Below are 18,502 nucleotides of genomic sequence, written 5' to 3'. Positions count from 1 at the left end.
TTTTTGGTTTTTTGAGACAGGGTTTCTCTGTGGTTTTGGAGCCTGTCCTGGAACTAGCTCTTGTAGACCAGGCTGGTCTCAAACTCACAGAGATCCACCTGCCTCTGCCTCCCAAGTGCTGAGATTAAAGGTGTGCGCCACCACCGCCCGGCTCCCCTGTCCTGTCTTAATAAACATTCTTTAGAGTCATGCTCAGGATCACAAGAAACACTCCTTTCCTAATAGCACAATGCTATGATATTCAGTGGGCATGCCTTAAATCCTACTTACTCTTGGGGAAATCTGCCTCCAAGTCTTGCCCAGGCTCATCTAAGACATTAGCCATCTTAACAGCCATGGCCAGGACATCATCTCGAGCTGTGCCAAACAGGTCACAGTCTTCCAGAAGTCCCTCTGCACTCTGGTTGCTCACAAGATCTGAGAGGCAAAGAAGTCAACTCAGTCACTGTAGTCTCTTGTCCAACACCCACAACAGGCTTCTGGGGCTGGTCACAGCCATCCCTTCCCATCCCACTTAGCACCAAGACCACACCTCCCACCCTTATAGGCAGGCAGACTGGTAGCACTGTTTCCGCCATCATGCTATCTATTGCATACCACAAAGATCAGAAGAGGCCTTGTCTAACTCTTCAGCCTCTGCAATCATTTCCGCCATGGCCAGGATGTCAGCCTCCAAAGGGTTGGAAGGGATCTTCACCTTCAGCTCCTCAATGGTCTCCACAATCTTCTCTGTGCTCTCCAAGGTAGTGGGCAAGAACATGGGCACAGGAACCTAGAGACACAAATCCCAATAAAATGTCAAGAATCACACCAGTGGATAAGGGTACCAACTTATGAGAAAAGCAGAGAGAGTGGGCCTGAATCCTAGATAAAGAACAACTGGTCAGGATAAAGGAGGACTGGTCAGGAAGGGCAAGTCCACTTACCGGGATAGGCATTGAGAAAGGCACCGGGACTTTCTGGCAGTATAGATGCATAGGCACTGGCACAAATATGGGCACTGGGATGGGCAACACGATCACCTGTGGCTTCCACTCTTCTGCAGAGAAGAAAACTCTTTTCAGCACCCCCTTCTAGATTGGTGATATCTTATCTAGGACCTGATACTCATCTGTCATCCCTCAAAACTCTAAACATGTGTTCAATGTCACAAAACTGCCTTAAACAAAGAGAGCGCTACCTAGGTTCCTGGACATGAAGCTGGAAGCTGACAACTTAGAAACACTGTCCATGGAATGGAGGTATCATGGCACTCACCTGTTTGACTTCCTTTGGACTTCATTTCCATCTTACAGGAGACTCCCCGGTTCTGCATCAGCGGCTTACACATGGCAGCTTTGTTTTTACGGGGTGTTGCTGGGGGTGGTGGGAGTGAAGGAGTGGGCACACTTGGAACTGATCGAGTCTTCACAGGAATCTGTAGCATCAAAGGAATATAAGTTCTGCCAATTACAGTACCCTCCTCTGAAACAGTCCTCCCTCTTGATTTTTGTTCTGACCTTGCCCAAATTCCCATTTTCCTCTGGGATCCTCACTGTGTTGTTGTTTTCCACTTTGGTTTGAGAGGGTGTCTGGGGCTTTGACTCAGAAGACTGACCTGTAGAATCAAACAAGGAAATGCTCTTATTTTCCGCACTATTTTTGTTTTTGTTTTTCGAGACAGGGTTTCTCTGTGGCTTTGGAACCTGTCCTGGCACTAGCTCTGTAGACCAGGCTGGTCTCGAACTCACAGAGATCCGCCTGCCTCTGCTTCCCGATTAAAGGCATGCGCCACCATCGCCCGGCATTCCCACACCATTTTTCAAGGAGAGCTTTATGAAAGAGCATTCTCTAGAAATAAAAAGTCTAGGATTTTTCTTCCTTCCTACCCAAGTCTGGTCTTCTCTGGGCTTCAGAAACAGTAGCCAAGAAGATTCTTTGCTTCTAGCTACCAAGAAGAAGGAAACATTCCTAGTGACTGAAGCACCAGGCTAATGTTCTAGAAATGGTACCAGTTTTCAGTGTCATTGAAGGTAAAGCTTCTGCTGATACTTCCCTTTCTCTGAAAACTAACCATAACCACCACAAGTCCTACCCTACCTGAGTACACCTTCAACTACACATCCTTGCAGAGAACCAGCACTCACTCCAGAATTTAAAGAAGAATACCCAAAGAGTCCAAAAGATAAAAGAGCATGGTAGTGGTACTCTGGCCAGGGAACAGGCAAATGCAAGGAAGAGGAAGAAGGGGCTTGACCTGACATTGAAAGAGCCTAGGCCAGTTCTAAAAAAGTCCCACTGTCCCAGACTCACTGTTCAGGAGGCTTTCTGGCCCACTCTGGGTATCCAAGTTGGGTTGGTTCTGCTGGCTGTAGAAGCGCAGCAGACACTGTTGGTTGCAGAAATGACGGATTTGTCCACGCCAGTGGATGGTTTCCAGCAGCTTCCCCTGGCGCTTACAGGCATGGCACCGGGCAGCCTGAGGGCATTGACAGAATGGTCAGACCTGCCTCTTAGAAATATGCCGGGCCCTCTCTTCTATGATAAGCCATGTTTTCTCTTTGGAGAGCACCCTAGAGACTGGAGATCTGGTGCTGGTACCAGTACAACAGTTCATGCCCCTGTCGCCTTCTTTCTGACATGCTGACTCTCCTTACCTTGCAGTACCATAACAGGTACTTGGTCTTACAGTCCTCGCTGCAAAAGTCCCAGGTGCTGCCATCCAGTTGCTCAGCAACTCCACGCTGGCAGGTTTGGGAGCAGTAAGTACAAGTGATACAGCATAAGCCCAGTTTCTTAGTGAAGTCTTGTTTGTATAGTAGCACACAGCCTAGAAAGGGGAGAACAGGAAAGAGAGCCTGGAGACAGAGTTATTCACAGGTATAAGACCCAGTCTTTTCAAAGTGCCGCATCTGAAACCTTGTCCGCCTAAAGCCTTAGCGTAAGTGGAGTGGAGCGTTCTGACAAGGCCCTACCTTACACACTGCTTTCTAAGCCTTGCTTCTTTCTCTGCTATCCTCCCTGGTCACAAGAGACAGGGCCTCAGTCCCTACCTCACTTCCTTACCTTCACTGCAGAAGCTTTTCTCCACCCCACTGAACCGAAGTTTCTCATGCAGGAGTTTCTCCTGCCGGCAGTGCTCACACTGGGACACCACACCCCGAAGCCGCTTGAAGTCCTCACAGCAATCACGGCAGCAGAACTGGAAGACCTGGTCCTGAGATGGAAACACAGGACAGGAAGGATACAGCTAGGACATCTGCACCTGAAAGGCACAGCTCGAAAAGACTTCTTCAAACACGTGGCAAGATGTGGGTGGGGGGATCTTACCTGCCACTCCAAGACCTCAGGCTTGCCACTGAAGAGGCTATGGCAGTAGTGACAGCTCAGGTGAATGCCCCCCTCAGGGCTAGTACGCTGGAGGGAAGGAAGACAAATAAGGGGTGGGGGACAAGATGTGTGCAGTGCTGGAAGGGACTGGAGGTCAGGCTTTCTCTTTGCCCTACCCAGACCTACCTACCCCAGTTCTCCTACCCTTTCCCTGTGGCCACACCCTGTATCCCCTGGTCCAGGGTCTGGAGTACCTGGAACTTGGTCCAGCAGCTGGGGCTGCAGAATTGGTAGACTGTGCGATCAACTTTGTTGTAGTAACAAGGGTCAGAGAGGCTGCGGCGGCAGAAGCTGCAGGGTCGGGGAGGGCCTGGGGCATAGAAAGAAAGAGGGAAAGAAAGAGAAAGAGGAAGAGAGAGCACATAGAAGGTGTAAGGCAGGGCAGAGGTGGAATAGAAAATCCACGGGAAGATGTGGTTGGGGCTGAGGTTGGGCAGCAGAAATTACTCTAGAAGAGGGGAATGTGGGAAGTAGAAGGAAGGCCAGCAGGGATCTCAGAGAAGAGGGCTTTGCACCTACCAGTGAGCCCTGCCTGCTTCACTTTGTAAGAAGTGGTACAGCACAGGGAACAGAACAAGCTGGTCTTGCCATTACGATCCACATGTGATAGCATCTCAAAGTTCTTACACAGGGTCTTGCACCAGACACAGGGGTACACACGTGTGTTTTTCTGTGAGGATGGGGAAGGAGAGGCTGAGGCTGGATTTGTCCCTTCACTTTTATTTTTAAAATTTTTTAAACATGAAATTTTTCAGGCATACAAAAAAAAGTATAGATGATGATATAACAAAGACCTGTGTGTCCACCAGCCAGCTTCAAAAATAAAACATAACAGATACAATTGAAACCCCCTTTATTTGTTTTATTTTTCCCAGCCCTCGACCCTTCAGGCACCTTTATTTATCACCCAAGAACCACACCCCCTTCCAAAGCCCTCTAATGCACTACTCCCTCGGCCCCACCTTCTTGTACGCCCCCAAGCACGTTGTGTTGCAAAACCGCTTTTGTTGACCATCGTGGAAGAGGAGCTCTGGGCCAAGGCTCCCAGGCCTGGCGTAGATGTAAGCCCCACACTGGTCACAACAGTTGGTTTTCAGTCCCTTGTTGGCTCGGAATTTGGAGAAGCAAGAATCGCTGCAGAGTCGATGCACCACACTGCCATTGCTGACCTCATGTAGGACCTGCCACACATACATATACACACCCTGAGCTGAGGCCAGGCCACCACCGCCCACCCCAATCAATGCAAGGACAGAACTCCCACCTCACCCTAGACCTTCACAGCAGACAGTGGGCCTAGGACCCCCCAACCTGTGCGTCAGGCTGTAGACTTGATGGCGAGATCCTGGGAGGTAAGGAAGGTCAGCTGCATACATCCTGGAGAAGCTCTATCCTTGAATTTGCTCCCTCAGAATGGCTACCTTTTTCCACCCAAATCCCTTCCCACCCCCCCGGGGCTTGGCCCCTGCAGCTCCGGAACCAGGGGGGCAGGTCAGAGCCAGCAGGCTCTGTCAATTGGCCTGTGGTGAGCAGCCTCACCTCTCCAGTCTTCTGGCATATGCTGCAGCGAGTGGCATCGGCAGGATCCCCAGATTGGGGGATTGGACGCTGCTGCTGGGCCTCATACAGAGACAGACAGACAGATGTGCAGAATTCCTGGAAGGAGCCTCCTGAACCAGTCTGTACCACAACTGAGTCCTTGGTGTTCCAGATCTCCCTGGAGGTGGGAACAGGTTTGAGCATTCCCAGGACCACCCTCTTATCCCAGCAGTAACCCCTGTACTCCCTAGGATGTGGATTGAGGACCATAGAATCAAATACTCTAACCACTTCCCTAAATTAACCCTATCATCTCCATCCTGCTTGGTTTTGCCAACACAATCTCTCTTACCCAGAACTCCCACCCCTGGTCCCTGCCCCCTCCCACCCTAGGATCTCCACGCACTTCTTGCAGAAGGTACAGGTCTTTCTGCCCAAAGGCTTCTTGGAGAAAGTAGTGAGACAAGATGAAGAACAGAAGAGCTGAGGCAGCCCCTTGCGCTGATAGGCCGTCTGCCCCTTCTGCAGTGGTGTCCGGCAATGTGCACAAGACATCTTGGTGCCCATTGAAGAGCGCCCAGCCCTTTGTGCCATACTTGAGCGCAGGGACATGCGAGGAGAGCGCCGGGGCCGGAATGGCACAAAGTCCTCATCATTGGGGTCATCTACCATGGCATCAGAATCCTCATCTGACACTGGAACTGTGGGAGTAGGCGGGGCAGTGAGAAAAGACCGCCAGAACAGATTCTCCAGCCATTAGATGACCAGACTAATAGTAAGTTCAAAACTGATCCTGGGATCTCTGGGACTCCTCTTGTTCTGGCTGTTATACTTCCTCTCCCTTTACATTGGTATCTTAAGCTACTCATGCTTATTATACAATATTCAGGAGGGGGCTTCCAAGAAAGAAGTCTATGGACAGGGACAGTATAGTTGAAACGTAAAACTTTCTATTCTTATTGTTCTTGTTTTCAATTTTCCCCCACTACCTCTTGGTTCCCATGCCAACCCACAGCAGAGACAGGCACTTCTCTTTCTGCAGAGAGGAACTACAGGAGCCAGAAGATCCGTGCCCTGTCATAATCCCACCTTCAGCTCTTCTCTACACCAGGAATTCCCAGGACACACTTCCTCAAATCCTACTTACTGCTCTCAGTGGAATCCACAACCTCAGGCTTTGGAGGTTCTGCTCTTCTAACGCGCTCGCTTCTCTTCTGCACCTTGGAAAGAGGGGCAGGGAGGAAAGCTGAAGCTAACCGCTAACTGGAGCCCAAGGTTGGGGAAGGAATAGGAGATGGAAGGTGGGGTGTCAGGGTTGGGACCCTTGGCCCATCCCTGAAGAGAAAGGGGAAATGGGAGCTGGACTTCATTCTTAAGAATCAGTAGACACAAGAGCTCCTCCCTTCTCTGAATCTCCTGACAGCATCCCCCCCCCACCATCTAGGAAAGAAAATGAAGCGTCTGTCCTTCTCAGGGCTATGGGGGACCCAGACTCTTTCCGATTCCCTCCCCCTCACCCTCTCAGGCGGCTTCTCAATCTCCTTCCCAGTCAGACCATCTCCTGCAAAGGAAGCAAGAAAGTAACCTAAATCTTGAGCCCGCCCAGGCCCAAACCCCACCTCCCCTCCTGGGGAAGAATTTACTCAAAACTGAAAGGGAAAACTCAAGCATCTGGCTTCTAACCCTTCCAGGGTTACCTCGGACTCGGTACTAGGGCGGAAGTGGGGAAGGTATGTGTGCGGCTCTTCTCCGTTAAATAAATGCATTATCCTACCCTCCCACTCATTTCTGTCCCACTGGTCGTGAAGAATTTATATTGTACCAACAAAAACAAATGTTATGGGTAGATTCCTCTGGGCTTTGGTGGTATTTAAGATTATATATCTGCAGACCCTTATCACAGCCTAGGAGGGATATCACTAGGTAGATTAAGGGAGAAACTAGAGTCTCAGGTCTAGATGGCCCCTCCCCTACCAGAGATGCATCCTAGATCCTGCCTCTCTACCATCCCCCTGAAATCAGTATGCTCTTAGGGACTTCGGAGAGGAGTTACCATTCACCAAACCCAGAAACTCCACTCCCTTTTAGAACCAAACAGCTGGAAAAATTTTAGCGCCTAGAAGCCTGCTATTTTTCTTCAAATTCTGAAGGAAGGACCCTGGGACTGAAAGCCCACTGGGATGTGATAAAGGGAACCTATGCCATCAAATTCAGCCCCTCATACTACCCCATTCATCCTGCGCAGCCCCCCCCCACTCCTCCCACCTCTATTTTCCATAATCTTCACCACACCCCACTCTTCCTTCCAAAACCCCAACTCCTTCCCCACACGGATCCCTACTCTAATCTTTCTCCCCTCCTGCCCCCCTCCTTCAGTTCTCAAAGCACATAGCCAGCCCTCCTTACCACCACCCTTTCCCCAGCCCCCTCCAAATGATTAGGCAACCTACCTGGCAAAGAAGGATGTGTAGCAGGGATAGAGACCCCAGGTTTGCTCTGAGAACTGTTGAAGCCATCCCCCAGAGTCTCTCCCACTGAAGGGCTAGGGGCTGCATTTAGGCTCTGTGGCTGCCCTTGGGTATGCTCCTCCTCCTCCTCCTGCCCAGGGGAGCCCCTTCTCCTTGTAGCTATGGGGGGTATCTCCTCCTCTTCAATATGAGGAGACTCCAGGATTATTGGAGAATCCGGAGCCAAAGGTTCTAGTAGCCCCTCAGGTAAAGGGGGACTAGCCCCAGCTCCTGGATCAGGTGGCATCACCTCAGGGGTCTGGCACCCTGGTCCAGGCTCTAGGGTCTGCTCCCCCGAATCCCATGCAAGGGTCCCCTCAGGATCATGGTCCACCTCTGGGGGAGAGGGGGCTTTATAAAGCAGCCCCCCCAGCCCCAGTAGCTCAGTGGCTCCATCCAGGACTACTCCAGGGTCTTTTTCCAGGCCAGAAGGGGTATCAAGCAGGTCCAGGGCTCCAGAGGATGGAGACGGACCTGGGGGGGCCCATCCTCGAGTGGGAGCAGTCTGAGATTCCAGCAGATCCTCTCCAAATTCAATGTCTACTGGAAGGTCTCCAGCCAGGGGCTTCTCTGGCAGGGTCAATGGGTCAAATGGACTGGGGAAATCACTGGGATCCATGGCTGGGTATGGGCTGCAGATCGGAAGAGGGGGCAATAGAGGTGGTCTTAGCCTGAATTTCTTATGTAGGCTGAGACACACCCCATCATGCACTTGGATTTCTCATTAGCTGCCGCCCCCCCCCTCGCCCCAACAACCGATGGGCATTTCCACAGGCTTCAGTCCCAATGTCCACTCCCCCCCCCCATACAGCGCCCTCTGCGGGGAGTGGCGTTCCCCGCCCTGGCCGGGTGCCCACACTCGCCAGGCAGTTGGTCTCTAACCCGCCCGACACCCCCGCTGAGACTCGTAGCTCCTTCCTCCCTACCTCTCACACACCCCCCACCTCAGGCTGAACGCCCCCTCAGAGTCTCTTCTGGCCGCCGCAGCCAGAAGCCTTTCCCGCTCCAGCGATCTCAGCCCCCCCAGCCCCCCTTACTCTCCAAGAGCCCCCCAGGTTTCCAGTCTCTACCCATCCTGTCCAGCCCCGCTGCCCCTCCCCGCAGAGCCCCGTCCTCCATCAGCCCTTCCCCGCCCCCACAAACTGCCCTTCCTAACCATTCCCCCGTTCGGTTACCTTTCAGGGTGGACCACTTCCTCAGCCCCGTCCCCCTTCCCTACTGCTCCCCGAGTCTTTCCCTTCTCCTGTTGCCCACCCCCCACCTCAGGCATTTACAGGAAGACATTTTGGAGCTACGATTTCTCCTTAGACCCCCCTCCCGGCTACTGCGAGATCCCGCTTGCAGGTTCGGTTCGGCTTGATCAGTCCCGACCCCTACCTGAGGCAGGGTTAGAGTAACGGCTACAAGCCTAGAACTGCAGACAGCGACGGCCCCGCACTCCTTCTCCACCTCCCTCCCTAGCAGCCGGGACAGGGGTCGCGGCCCCTTTAAATGGCAGCGCCGCTTGCAGCGCTGAGCGCTCTGCACCAGGCAGGCGGGCGGTGCCAGCAACCAATCCCATTGGCTGGCTGGAGGAGGGGGCTCGCGAGACAGCGCCGGCCCCCGGCGCGAGACTCCCAGCCCAGTGGCCGCCTGGAAATTGCGGACTGGAGTATAGTCACTGGGGATGGAGTCTGAGCCCCCGCCCGGCCCCGTTAGTTGAGGGAAAGATAGCCTCTGGAGCTTTGAAGCCCGCCCCTGGGGAAGGCGGCGCCCCCTTTCTACCGAAGGGCCTAGTACACTAAAGACACAAAAACGGAGGAAAAACCCAGATCTACGCACCTGCTTTCCTTACCTGGCTCAAGAGTCTGGCCCCGTCACACCCGTGCCCGCCCTACCTCCAGACCCCACTGTACCCGTGATCCCCTCCTCTCATTCAAATGGTTCCTGGTCCCCTCCCCCTCTCCGTGTCCCTCTTCGCTTCCCACTCGTGTTCAACGCCCCCTCCGCATCCCCCCCCTCAGCAGTCCCTACCTACGCCATGCCGCAGACGCTTGCCAAGATTACCCTCCCCCATCCCCACCTCTCCGGGCCCGCCCCCCGGGCGACTGTTGGGGTAGTGAGTGACAGCAGAGAATGTGGGGGGGGGGGCAAAGACCCAACCCTCAAGTGCCCCTCCTCCCCTTGTCTGCAAGCCTCAGCCCCCCTCCAACCTGTCTAAGAGTCGTAGTTATGGGGTGTCTTAAGCTTGCTTCCAACCACCCTTGCCAGTTAAATGGCTCTGGCTTCTTGACAACGCCTATGCAGTAACGGTTACTGCCTGATGACCCCCAAAGCAGGTTCTGCAAGGCTACACCCCTTTTTCCCTCCATGGCCTTTGGGTAAGTTCTGGGATCATTTCACTGAATCTTACTGTAGGAGCTTGAATTATCTCTTGAATAGTTTTCCTCACCAGAAGCTTCCACCCCCCCAACACACACACACACACACACACACACACGCTCGCGCGCTCACGCGTGCGCGCCCCCCACGCTCGCGAGCTCACGCGTGCGCGCTCACACGCACACACACGGACACACACACACACACCGACGCACACTGTCCTTCCTTCCCTCTACCCTCTTTTTCGGTTCTTGTCTGTCCCTGTTCCTCACTGTCTCCCCATCTCTGCCTCTGAAGCACTCAGGCAAACACGGGCTCCTGGGATCTTACTTGATGGTGGGCGTGGCTATGGCTAGGGCGAGAGGAAGGGTAGGGGTAGGGACCACTTACCTTAGGTCTACTGATTTAGAAAAGAGTAAGTGCCAGTGTTCATTTTCAGGCCTCATGCTAGGGCCTGAAACCCCTCTCCCCCAGTCCCACGATAGTTCCTAAGGGCTGCACAGCACTGACTAGCTTAAATATATTAGAAACTCGGCCGAGAAAAGAGTCCAGTGTTGCCCGTTGCCCCTCTAGCCTGCCTCTGGCCTTTCCTCCTTCCCACATAAAGCCTTCCCAAGCCTAGTCTCTGGGAGCTTTACCCACGTTTTCACAGAAACCTTGTTTTTCCTAGCTTCCCTTATCAGACTTGAGATTGTCTTTACTCTCTCCTCTATCGGAGATAAATGTAATTTTTTTCAGTGTAGGTTGCCTAAACCCAGCTTTATCTTAATCAGTAGCCTGTGCACCTGTCTCCCACTTTCTGCTTATTTCTCTTTGTACTGCCTTTGTATTTTCTGTTGGGCCACCCAGTTCCTTTTTGTCTGCCCCCCTCAACACCGGTGGGCCTGGCTCCTCGGCTACTGTGGTGGTAGAATGCTTCATCACTAATTGTCAAACTATCTGAGAGGGAGGGGTGAGTTCTCATCTGCCATAGTGGTCTGGGATTCCAGGATTTAGGAGGCTGTCAGGAGGATTATGAACTTGAGAATGCCTTGGGCTACACAGTGAGACCCTGTCTCAAAACAAAAACAAAGCCTGACAGGGCAGTGGTGGTGCATGCCTTTAATCCCAGCACTCAGGAGGCAGGGCAAGGGGATCTCTGTAAGTTTAAGGCCAGCCTGGTCTACAAGAGCTAGTTCCAGCCAGGCGATGGTGGCGCACGCCTTTAATCCCAGCACTCGGGAGGCAGAGGCAGGTGGATCTCTGTGAGTTCGAGACCAGCCTGGTCTACAGAGCTAGTGCCAGGACAGGTTCCAAAGCCACAGAGAAACCCTGTCTCGAAAAACCAAAACCAAACAAACCAAAAACCAAAACAAAACAAAAAAAACAAAACCTGGGTGTGGTAGCACACACAGGGAACCTGAGGCAGGAGGATTCCATGCAGTTTGAAGCCAGCCTGAAACTGCAGTCCTACTACAGGACAACTGGGGTGGTCGTGAGATGGCTTAGCGGGCAAAGGCTCTTGCTGCCAAGCCTACGGGACCAGATAATAGCACATATGCACACACACACACACACAGGCTCACAAAATCGATACATTTTTGAAAACTAATGACAAGGAACACGGGGTTCTACAACTACCATCACTCCACGTGATGTTCTAATGGTACATACAGGTCAACATCCGTTATTCAACTGTAATGTAAAATACTAAGAGTAAGTGCTAATGTAAACCATGGACTTTGGCTAGTGCTGATAGGCATCCCTGTCTATTGATGGATTGCAACAAATGTATCTGTCTTGCCCTGGATGTTGACAGTTGGAAAGGCCGTGTGTGCAGGGACACCAGCTATACAAGAAAGCTGTGTTCTGTAAATTTTACTATGAAACTAAAACTCTAGCCCCCTCCCCGCAAATCTTTGGTTTTGAGTGAGATTTTGTTTTTGTTTGTTTTGTTTTGTTTTCTGCTTTGGGTAAGGGTCTTATTGCCCTAGTCTGGTAGTTTTTGAATTTGCTATGTAACTCAAGCTGGCCTAGAACTCCGTTTGTATCCAAAGATGACTTTTAACTTTTGATCTTCTTGTCTCTACCTAGGATTACATGTGTGTCACAATGCCTGTTTTATGCTATGCTGGGGGTCAATCCCAGAGTTTTGTGAATACTAGGCAGATATTTGACCTCAATTTCCACCTCAGCTGAGTTACAGCCCTAGCCCAGAAGGTTTTTTGTTGTTGTTATTTGTTTCTTTTTGTTTTGTTTTGGTTTTTCAAGACAGGGTTTTTCTGTAGCTTAGGAGCCTGTCCTGGAACTAGCTCTTGTAGTTCTTCAACTCACAGAGATCCTCCTACCTCTGCCTCTCAAGTGCTGGGATTAAATTAGGCGTGTGCCACCACCACACAGCATGAAGATTTTTTTAAAAAAGATTTATTTATTGGTTATATATAGGATGTTTTCCTGCACACCAGAAGAGGGCATCAGATCTCATTACAGATGGTTGTGAGCCACCGTGTGGTTGCCGGGAATTGAACTCAGGACCTCTGGAAAAGCAGCCAGTGCTCTTAACCTCTGAGCCATCTCTCCAGCCCCCCAGCATGAAGATTTTATTTCAGTTTTTACAGTGCTGGGACTTAAACCCAAGGCTTACACACTCTAAGTGCTATATAACTGAATGGCACCCTCTTCGTTTTATATATTTTTCTGATTGCATAGGTATAAATAGGTCAGACATGGAAACACAGGTCTGTAACTTCAGTACTCAGGAGGCTAATAGGAGACAACTGTGTTCAAGGTCAACCTATTACCTATTAAGAGCATTTCTCAGACCTGGTAGTGGTGGTGCTTGCTTTTAATCCCAGCTGCGGATCTCTGTGAGTTCAAGGCCAGCCTGGTCTATAGAGCTAGTTCCAGGACAGGCTCCAAAGCTACAGAGAAACCCTGTCTCAAAACAAAACAAACAAAAAAAACCCAGCATTTCTCAGCCAGGCCTCTTAGTGCAGATGATAAACTAGGCTACTCAGGAGATTGAGACAGGCTGGTCTGGGCTACAAAGTAAAATTCAAGGCTGGTGGTACATGCCTTGAATCCCAGCACTTGGGTTGGGGGTAAAGGTAGATCTCTGTGGGTTCAAGACCTGTATAGTCTACATACTGAGTACCAGATCTGTCTGGGCTACAAAGTGATATCCTTTCTCAAAGAGATGGGTACTGGTTCAGAATGAAAGATATACACGGGTTTTTTTGTTTGTTTGTTTTTTGTTTTTTGAGACAAGGTTTCTCTGTAGCTTTGGTGTCTGTCCTGGAACTAGCTCTTGTAGATCAGGTTGGCCTCGAACTCACAGAGATCCACCTGTCTCTGCCTCTTGAGTGCTGGGATTAAAGGCGTGCGCCACCACCGCCCAGCTTTCAGAATAAAAGATAAAAAGAGGACTTGGGGATAGAATTGTAGAGCACTTGCCTTGCACTCTGCTAGGAGTTGTAGCTCATGATACTCATAGCACATGGAGGAAGAGGCAGGCAAATCCCTGAGTTCCAGGCCAGCTTGGTCGAAAGTGAGTTCCATGACATCCATAACTATGTAGAGATACTGCCTCATAAGCCACAAAAGCACACACACACACACACACACACACACACACACACACACACACACAATCTTCTCAGTGCTGCAATAAATAAATAAAACCACATCTCACCTATCTATCTATCTATTATCTATCTATCTATCTATCTATCTATCTATCTATCTATCTATCTATCTAATCTATAAATGTTCACTCCTTCACTCTAAAGATTTTGGAAAGCACAGAAAGCTTTAAGAAAGAGAGCCGGGCAGTGGTGGCATGTGTCTTTAATCCCAGCACTCAGGAGGTAGAGGCAGGTGGATCTCAGTGAGTTTGAGGTCAACCAGGTCTACAAAGTGAGTTTTCAGGAAAGTCAGGAATGTTACACAGAGAAACCTTATCTTAGAAAAAAGGAAAGGAAAGGAAGGAAAGAAGGAAGGGAGGGAGGGAGGGAGGAAGGAAGGAAGGAAAGTAGGAAGGAAGGAATAAGTGAGCCAGATGGTGGTGGTGTGTGCCTTTAATGCCAGCACTTGGGAGGCAGAGGCAGGTCGATCTCCAGGTTTGAGGCCACCCTGGTCTCCATAATAAGTTCCCGTATAGTCAGGGCTACAGAGAGAACCCCTGTCTCAAAAGAAAAAAAAACAGCGAGGTGGCACACAGCTTTAATCTCAGTATTTAGAAGGCAGAGACAGGTGAATCTCAAGTTTGAGGCCAGTCTGGTCTACAGAATGAGTTTGAAGCCAGCCAAGGCTTCACAGAGAGACCCCATCTTGAAAACAAACAAACAAACAAACAAAGAAAACAAAACAAACCAGGGGCTGGAGAGATGGCTTAGAGGTTAAGAGCACTGGCTGCTCTTCCAGAGGTCCTGAGTTCAATTCCCAGCAACCACATGGTGGCTCACACCCCTCTGTAATGGGATCTGCTGCCCTCTTCTGGCCTTCAGGCAGACAGGCAGACAGAACACTGTATATACATAATAAATAAATAAATAAAAACCTTAAAAAAACAAGCTTTGGAGAGATGGCCCAGAAAAAAACAAGGGTTGGAGAGATGGCCCAGAAGTTAAGAGCACTTGCTGCTCTTCTAGAGGTCCTGAGTCCAATTCCCAGCACCCACATGGTGCTCACAACCATCTAAATGAGATTTGGTGCCCTCTTCTAGTCTGCAGGCATATATGCAGGCAGAACACTATATACACAATAAATAAATAAATCTTAAAACAAAAACAAACAAACAGAGCCAGCAATATGACTCAGCAAGTAAAGGTACGTGCTGCCAACCCTGATGACCTAAATTTGATCCCTGGAACTCATATGGTAGGAGAAAATTGACTTCAGACAATTGTCCTTTGATCTCCACACCCATACCATGCTTGCCCACACAAAAGTAAAAAGCTACAAAGAATATGGTAATTCTTTTTTTTTGTTTTGTTTTGTTTTGTTTTGTTTTTCAAGACAGGGTTTCTCTGTGGTTGTGGAGCCTGTCCTGGAACTAGCTCTTGTAGACCAGGCTGGCCTCAAACTCACAGAGATCCACCTGCCTCTGCCTCCTGAGTGCTGGGATTAAAGGCGTGCACCACCACTGCTCGGCCTATTTGCACTTTTGACACTGGGTATCAAACCTAGAGACTTTTTACCTGGGAAGTACTTGCTCTGCCATGAGTTACCAGAGGCTCTTGTTGTTGTTGGGACATTTCTCACTATGTAGTTCTAGTTGGCCTGGAACTTGTTATGCAGACCAGATTGGCCTCAAACACAGAGATCCTCCTGCCTCTGCTTTTCAAGGGCTAGGATAAAGGCTTATACCACAATAACCCGGTTATTTTTAATTATGTTTATTGATGTATAATTGTGTATAAGTGTGTGTGTGTGTTGAGCTAGGGCATTTATTTATTTGTTTATATACTGTTTGTTTTTACTGTTTTGATTTTTTATGTATACAATATTCTGTCTGCATGTATGCCTGCAGGCCAGAAGAGGGCACCAAACCTCATTACAGATGGTTGTGAGCCACCATGTGGTTTCCGGGAATCGAACTCAGGACCTTTGGAAGAGCAGGCAGTGCTCTTAACCTCTGAGCCATCTCTCCAGCCCCCTGTTTTGATTTTTTGAGACAGGGTTTCTCAGTGTCGCTCTGGCTGTCCTGGAACTCACTCTGTAAATCAGGTGGCCTCAAACTCATCAGTTGCCTGTAGAGTGCTACCTTCATGCAGTACCTGCAGAGACCATAAGGGGGCACCATATACCCTTGAAACTGGAGTTGTAGGTGGTTGTGAACCATAACTGAGTGCTGGGACTCAAATCCAGGTCCTCTTCAAGAACAATCAGTGCTATGTCTTACCCATTGAGCTATGTCTCCATTTGCAATATTAATTTGTGTGTATGTGGGGGACATTCATGTGCCACTGTGGATAGAGGACAACCTGTGGGAATCTGTTCTCATTTCTTTCTCAGTTCTAGGGATCAAACTCAGGTTAAAAGGCTTGACAGCAGACCCCTTGACTCACTGAGTCACCTTGACAACCATGGTCTCAAACTCTCCATCCTACTGCCTTAGCATCTCTAGTTCTGGGATTATAGGTGTATGGAATGATATACTAGCAATATGGGGCTAAAAATAACTTCATTAAAATGAACTAGAAATTGGATGTGGTGGTGCAGGCCAAGCCTTACCCCTACTCTCCAGAAAGAAAAGTTCTAGTAGATCACTTGCTATGTTTCTGAGCCTGGATTTCTCTGTGTAGCCCTGGCTGTCCTGGAACTCACTCTGTAGACCAGGCTGATCCTGAACTCACAATTCTACCTGCCTCTGCCTCCTCCTCCTGAGTGCTAAGATTAAAGGCATGCAACACTGTTCAAGTATTTTTTTTCAAATATCTGTTTTTTATTAAGTTTTGTTTGTGTGTGTTTTCATGTGAGTTTTTTGTTTATTTGTTTGTTTATTTTATGAGACAGGGTTTCTTTGTGTAGCCCTGGCTGTCTTTAAACTTGCTCTGTAGACAAGGCTGGCCTCAAACTCACAGAAAATGGGATCACACCCTTGATCCCAGCACTGCCTCCCAAGTGCAGGGATCAAAGGTGTGGGCCACCCCCACCTACATGATGAGCTATGCCTGAGTGTATGTATGTTGTTCATCACAAGCGTGCAGGAGCCCAAAGAAGTCAGAAAAGATGTTAGATCTCCTGGAACTGGAGTCACAAATAGTTGTGAGCTGCCATGTGTGTGCACGGAATGGAACAAGGTTATCTGCAAGAGAAGTTAGTGCTCTTCACTCTGAAGCCATCTTTCCAGCCCCTGTGTTATGTTTTTTCCACAAAAAAAAAAATCGTGGTTTAGAAAAGAAGGAGGGGGTAGGTATAGATCAATTAAAAACAAAAAACTAATAAAAAAGGAAAATCTGGCATTTCAAGGATGGCTCAGAGGTTAAAAGCACTGTCCGCTCTTTAGAGGACCTGTGTTGGGTTCCTTGACCTACATGGTGGCTCACAACTATCTGTAACTCCAGTTCTAGGGGATCCACTGTCTTCTGTCCTCCTTGGGCACTGCATAGAGATGGCGAACTTACATACATGCCGGCAAAATACACACACACAAAATAGAAATAAACCTTTTGTTGTTTATTCTTTCACTTTACGTATGACTTCTCTCATTTTATGTATATGGCTGTGCAACAACTATATGCATGCAGTGCCCACAGAAGCCAGAAGAGGGCGTCAGATACAGACAGTTGGCAGCCACCAATGCGTGCTGGAATAGGTAGGTACTCTAGTCCTCTGGAAGGGTAGCCAGTATTCTTAACTGCTGAGCCGTTTCTCCAGATCCCAATAAATCTTTTTTAAAAACAGAAAGTCTCAGCTTAGAAAAGTATATCCATCTTTTAAATCATACATACATATACATGTGTATGTAGTTTTGTGTGACTGTGTGTCGAGACAGAGTCTTGTCTTCTGCACTGGATGGCCTGATCCTCACTATGTAGACCAGGTCACTTCCTGGGTGATCCTCCTTTCTCAGCTTCCTGAGTGCAGGTATTAAAGGCATACTAATTTCCCTTTGACTGGAACAGTCATACACAGAACAGTCTGACTGGAACAGTCTGACAGAAGGCAGCTGTCAGAATTGGGTAGTGGGTATAGGAGAGTAATAGAAAGGGTGAGACTTCTTTTTGTACTGTGGAGCATTGTTTGACTTTTTTCCCCCACACGAGTAGGAATTCATTTTCTTTTTTCATAATACATGTGTTATTTTTTTCTCTCAGAGTTTGGGAACCACTGGGCTAAATATACCCAATATATAGTAGCTAGTAGCCATATGTTGACACACACACAGCGGGGTGGTATAGAATATGGCTAATCTCTACCGTATTGAACATTGAACGGTGCCGCAGAACCTTTCCAGCATTGGAAGAAGTCTTGTTAGACAACCCAGGTCTGGATCATCGTTCCCATGTAAGGTAGGTAGTACCTGCTTGGATAATCTGCCATCCAGAGTACGAATTAATTAGTAGGAATTAACTACTGGTGCCTATCAATTGAAGCTTGTAATCCTCGGTTAACCGCCTGGGTGAGTTAGGCATTAGGAGACAACGAAGGTTATTATTACCAGATCGGCTTTCTATGGGATATAGTGGAGGTCTGATGTGAAGACCTACAACATACTGGCTCCAGCACCGCCGACCAACCTGTTGAATCTCTCAGCGATGGGAACCTTAGTGATGTCTGGCCCATCGGGTTCTCTGGTTACCATGGAAATAGTGCTGGCTACAGTTTCTGGGTAATCGCACAGAAATTAAAGTGTCAAAATCGCTTAACCTCCTGTCCCTTTCTATAATCAATACCGTTTCAGTTGCACTTCCCAAATATACTCAGCACTGGGAACGGAAACTAAAATGGGAGAGTGTTAGGGTGCAAGCTTTGAGGAAGTGTGAAAATAGAAACATGGCGGGGCACTTTTTTTTTTCCCAGTAGCAAACGGCTAGCTCTGCCACACCGAATACAATGACATTGTTACTCTTGATTTTTGCACAGGCGCAGTGCATAAACTCTCAGCGCACGCCTACACGCGCATTTTCTCCCTTTTCTCTCCACTTTTCCTCTCTCACTAGTTCTCTCCTTTCCTCCTCCCACCACTAGGTCTTTCAGTCCTTTCGTGGGCCGGTTAGTCTTTCCTTCCGACCTCCAACCGT

The 18,502-nt window shown here is 49.2% G+C and overlaps 2 protein-coding genes across 8 annotated transcripts in view; one reads left to right on the top strand and one right to left on the bottom strand.

Moving 5' to 3' along the window:
• The window catches only part of Zmym3 (zinc finger MYM-type containing 3), a 17,019-nt gene extending 7,238 nt beyond the window's left edge, over positions 1–9,781 (bottom strand). The window contains exons 1-18 of one of the 7 annotated variants that reach the window (XR_007588260.1): positions 8,793–8,959; positions 7,359–8,047; positions 6,426–6,469; positions 6,056–6,128; positions 5,315–5,609; positions 4,909–5,086; positions 4,332–4,550; positions 3,889–4,039; positions 3,564–3,679; positions 3,310–3,396; positions 3,046–3,196; positions 2,637–2,809; positions 2,293–2,458; positions 1,500–1,597; positions 1,258–1,417; positions 927–1,039; positions 598–772; positions 271–417 (exon numbers count right to left, since the gene is read on the bottom strand). Coding sequence is in view for 6 of the 7 variants with exons in the window: in XM_050119608.1 (XP_049975565.1) it covers positions 271–417; positions 598–772; positions 927–1,039; positions 1,258–1,417; positions 1,500–1,597; positions 2,293–2,458; positions 2,637–2,809; positions 3,046–3,196; positions 3,310–3,396; positions 3,564–3,679; positions 3,889–4,039; positions 4,332–4,550; positions 4,909–5,086; positions 5,315–5,609; positions 6,056–6,128; positions 6,426–6,469; positions 7,359–8,034 (3,022 nt within the window). In the remaining variant the exon portion in view is untranslated. Of the gene's footprint in view, positions 1–270; positions 418–597; positions 773–926; positions 1,040–1,257; positions 1,418–1,499; positions 1,598–2,292; positions 2,459–2,636; positions 2,810–3,045; positions 3,197–3,309; positions 3,397–3,563; positions 3,680–3,888; positions 4,040–4,069; positions 4,551–4,908; positions 5,087–5,314; positions 5,610–6,055; positions 6,129–6,425; positions 6,470–7,358; positions 8,048–8,792; positions 8,960–9,428; positions 9,451–9,656 lie in introns of those variants that run through there. The other 6 variants (XM_050119608.1, XM_050119607.1, XM_050119609.1 and 3 more) reach the window with 6 other exon arrangements.
• The window catches only part of Nono (non-POU domain containing octamer binding), a 30,284-nt gene continuing 21,531 nt past the window's right edge, over positions 9,750–18,502 (top strand). The window contains exons 1-2 of the mRNA XM_050119614.1: positions 9,750–9,775; positions 17,006–17,073. Of these exons, the coding sequence (XP_049975571.1) occupies positions 9,765–9,775; positions 17,006–17,073 (79 nt within the window). The 5' untranslated portion in view covers positions 9,750–9,764. The remainder of the gene's footprint in view (positions 9,776–17,005; positions 17,074–18,502) is intronic.

This window comes from Alexandromys fortis, unplaced genomic scaffold (genome assembly GCF_014885135.2).
Source record: "Alexandromys fortis isolate MF-2015 unplaced genomic scaffold, M_Fortis_MF-2015_v1.1 scaffold_155, whole genome shotgun sequence".
Lineage (NCBI taxonomy): Eukaryota > Metazoa > Chordata > Mammalia > Rodentia > Cricetidae > Alexandromys > Alexandromys fortis.
This window is presented reverse-complemented; position numbering and strand designations above follow the sequence as displayed.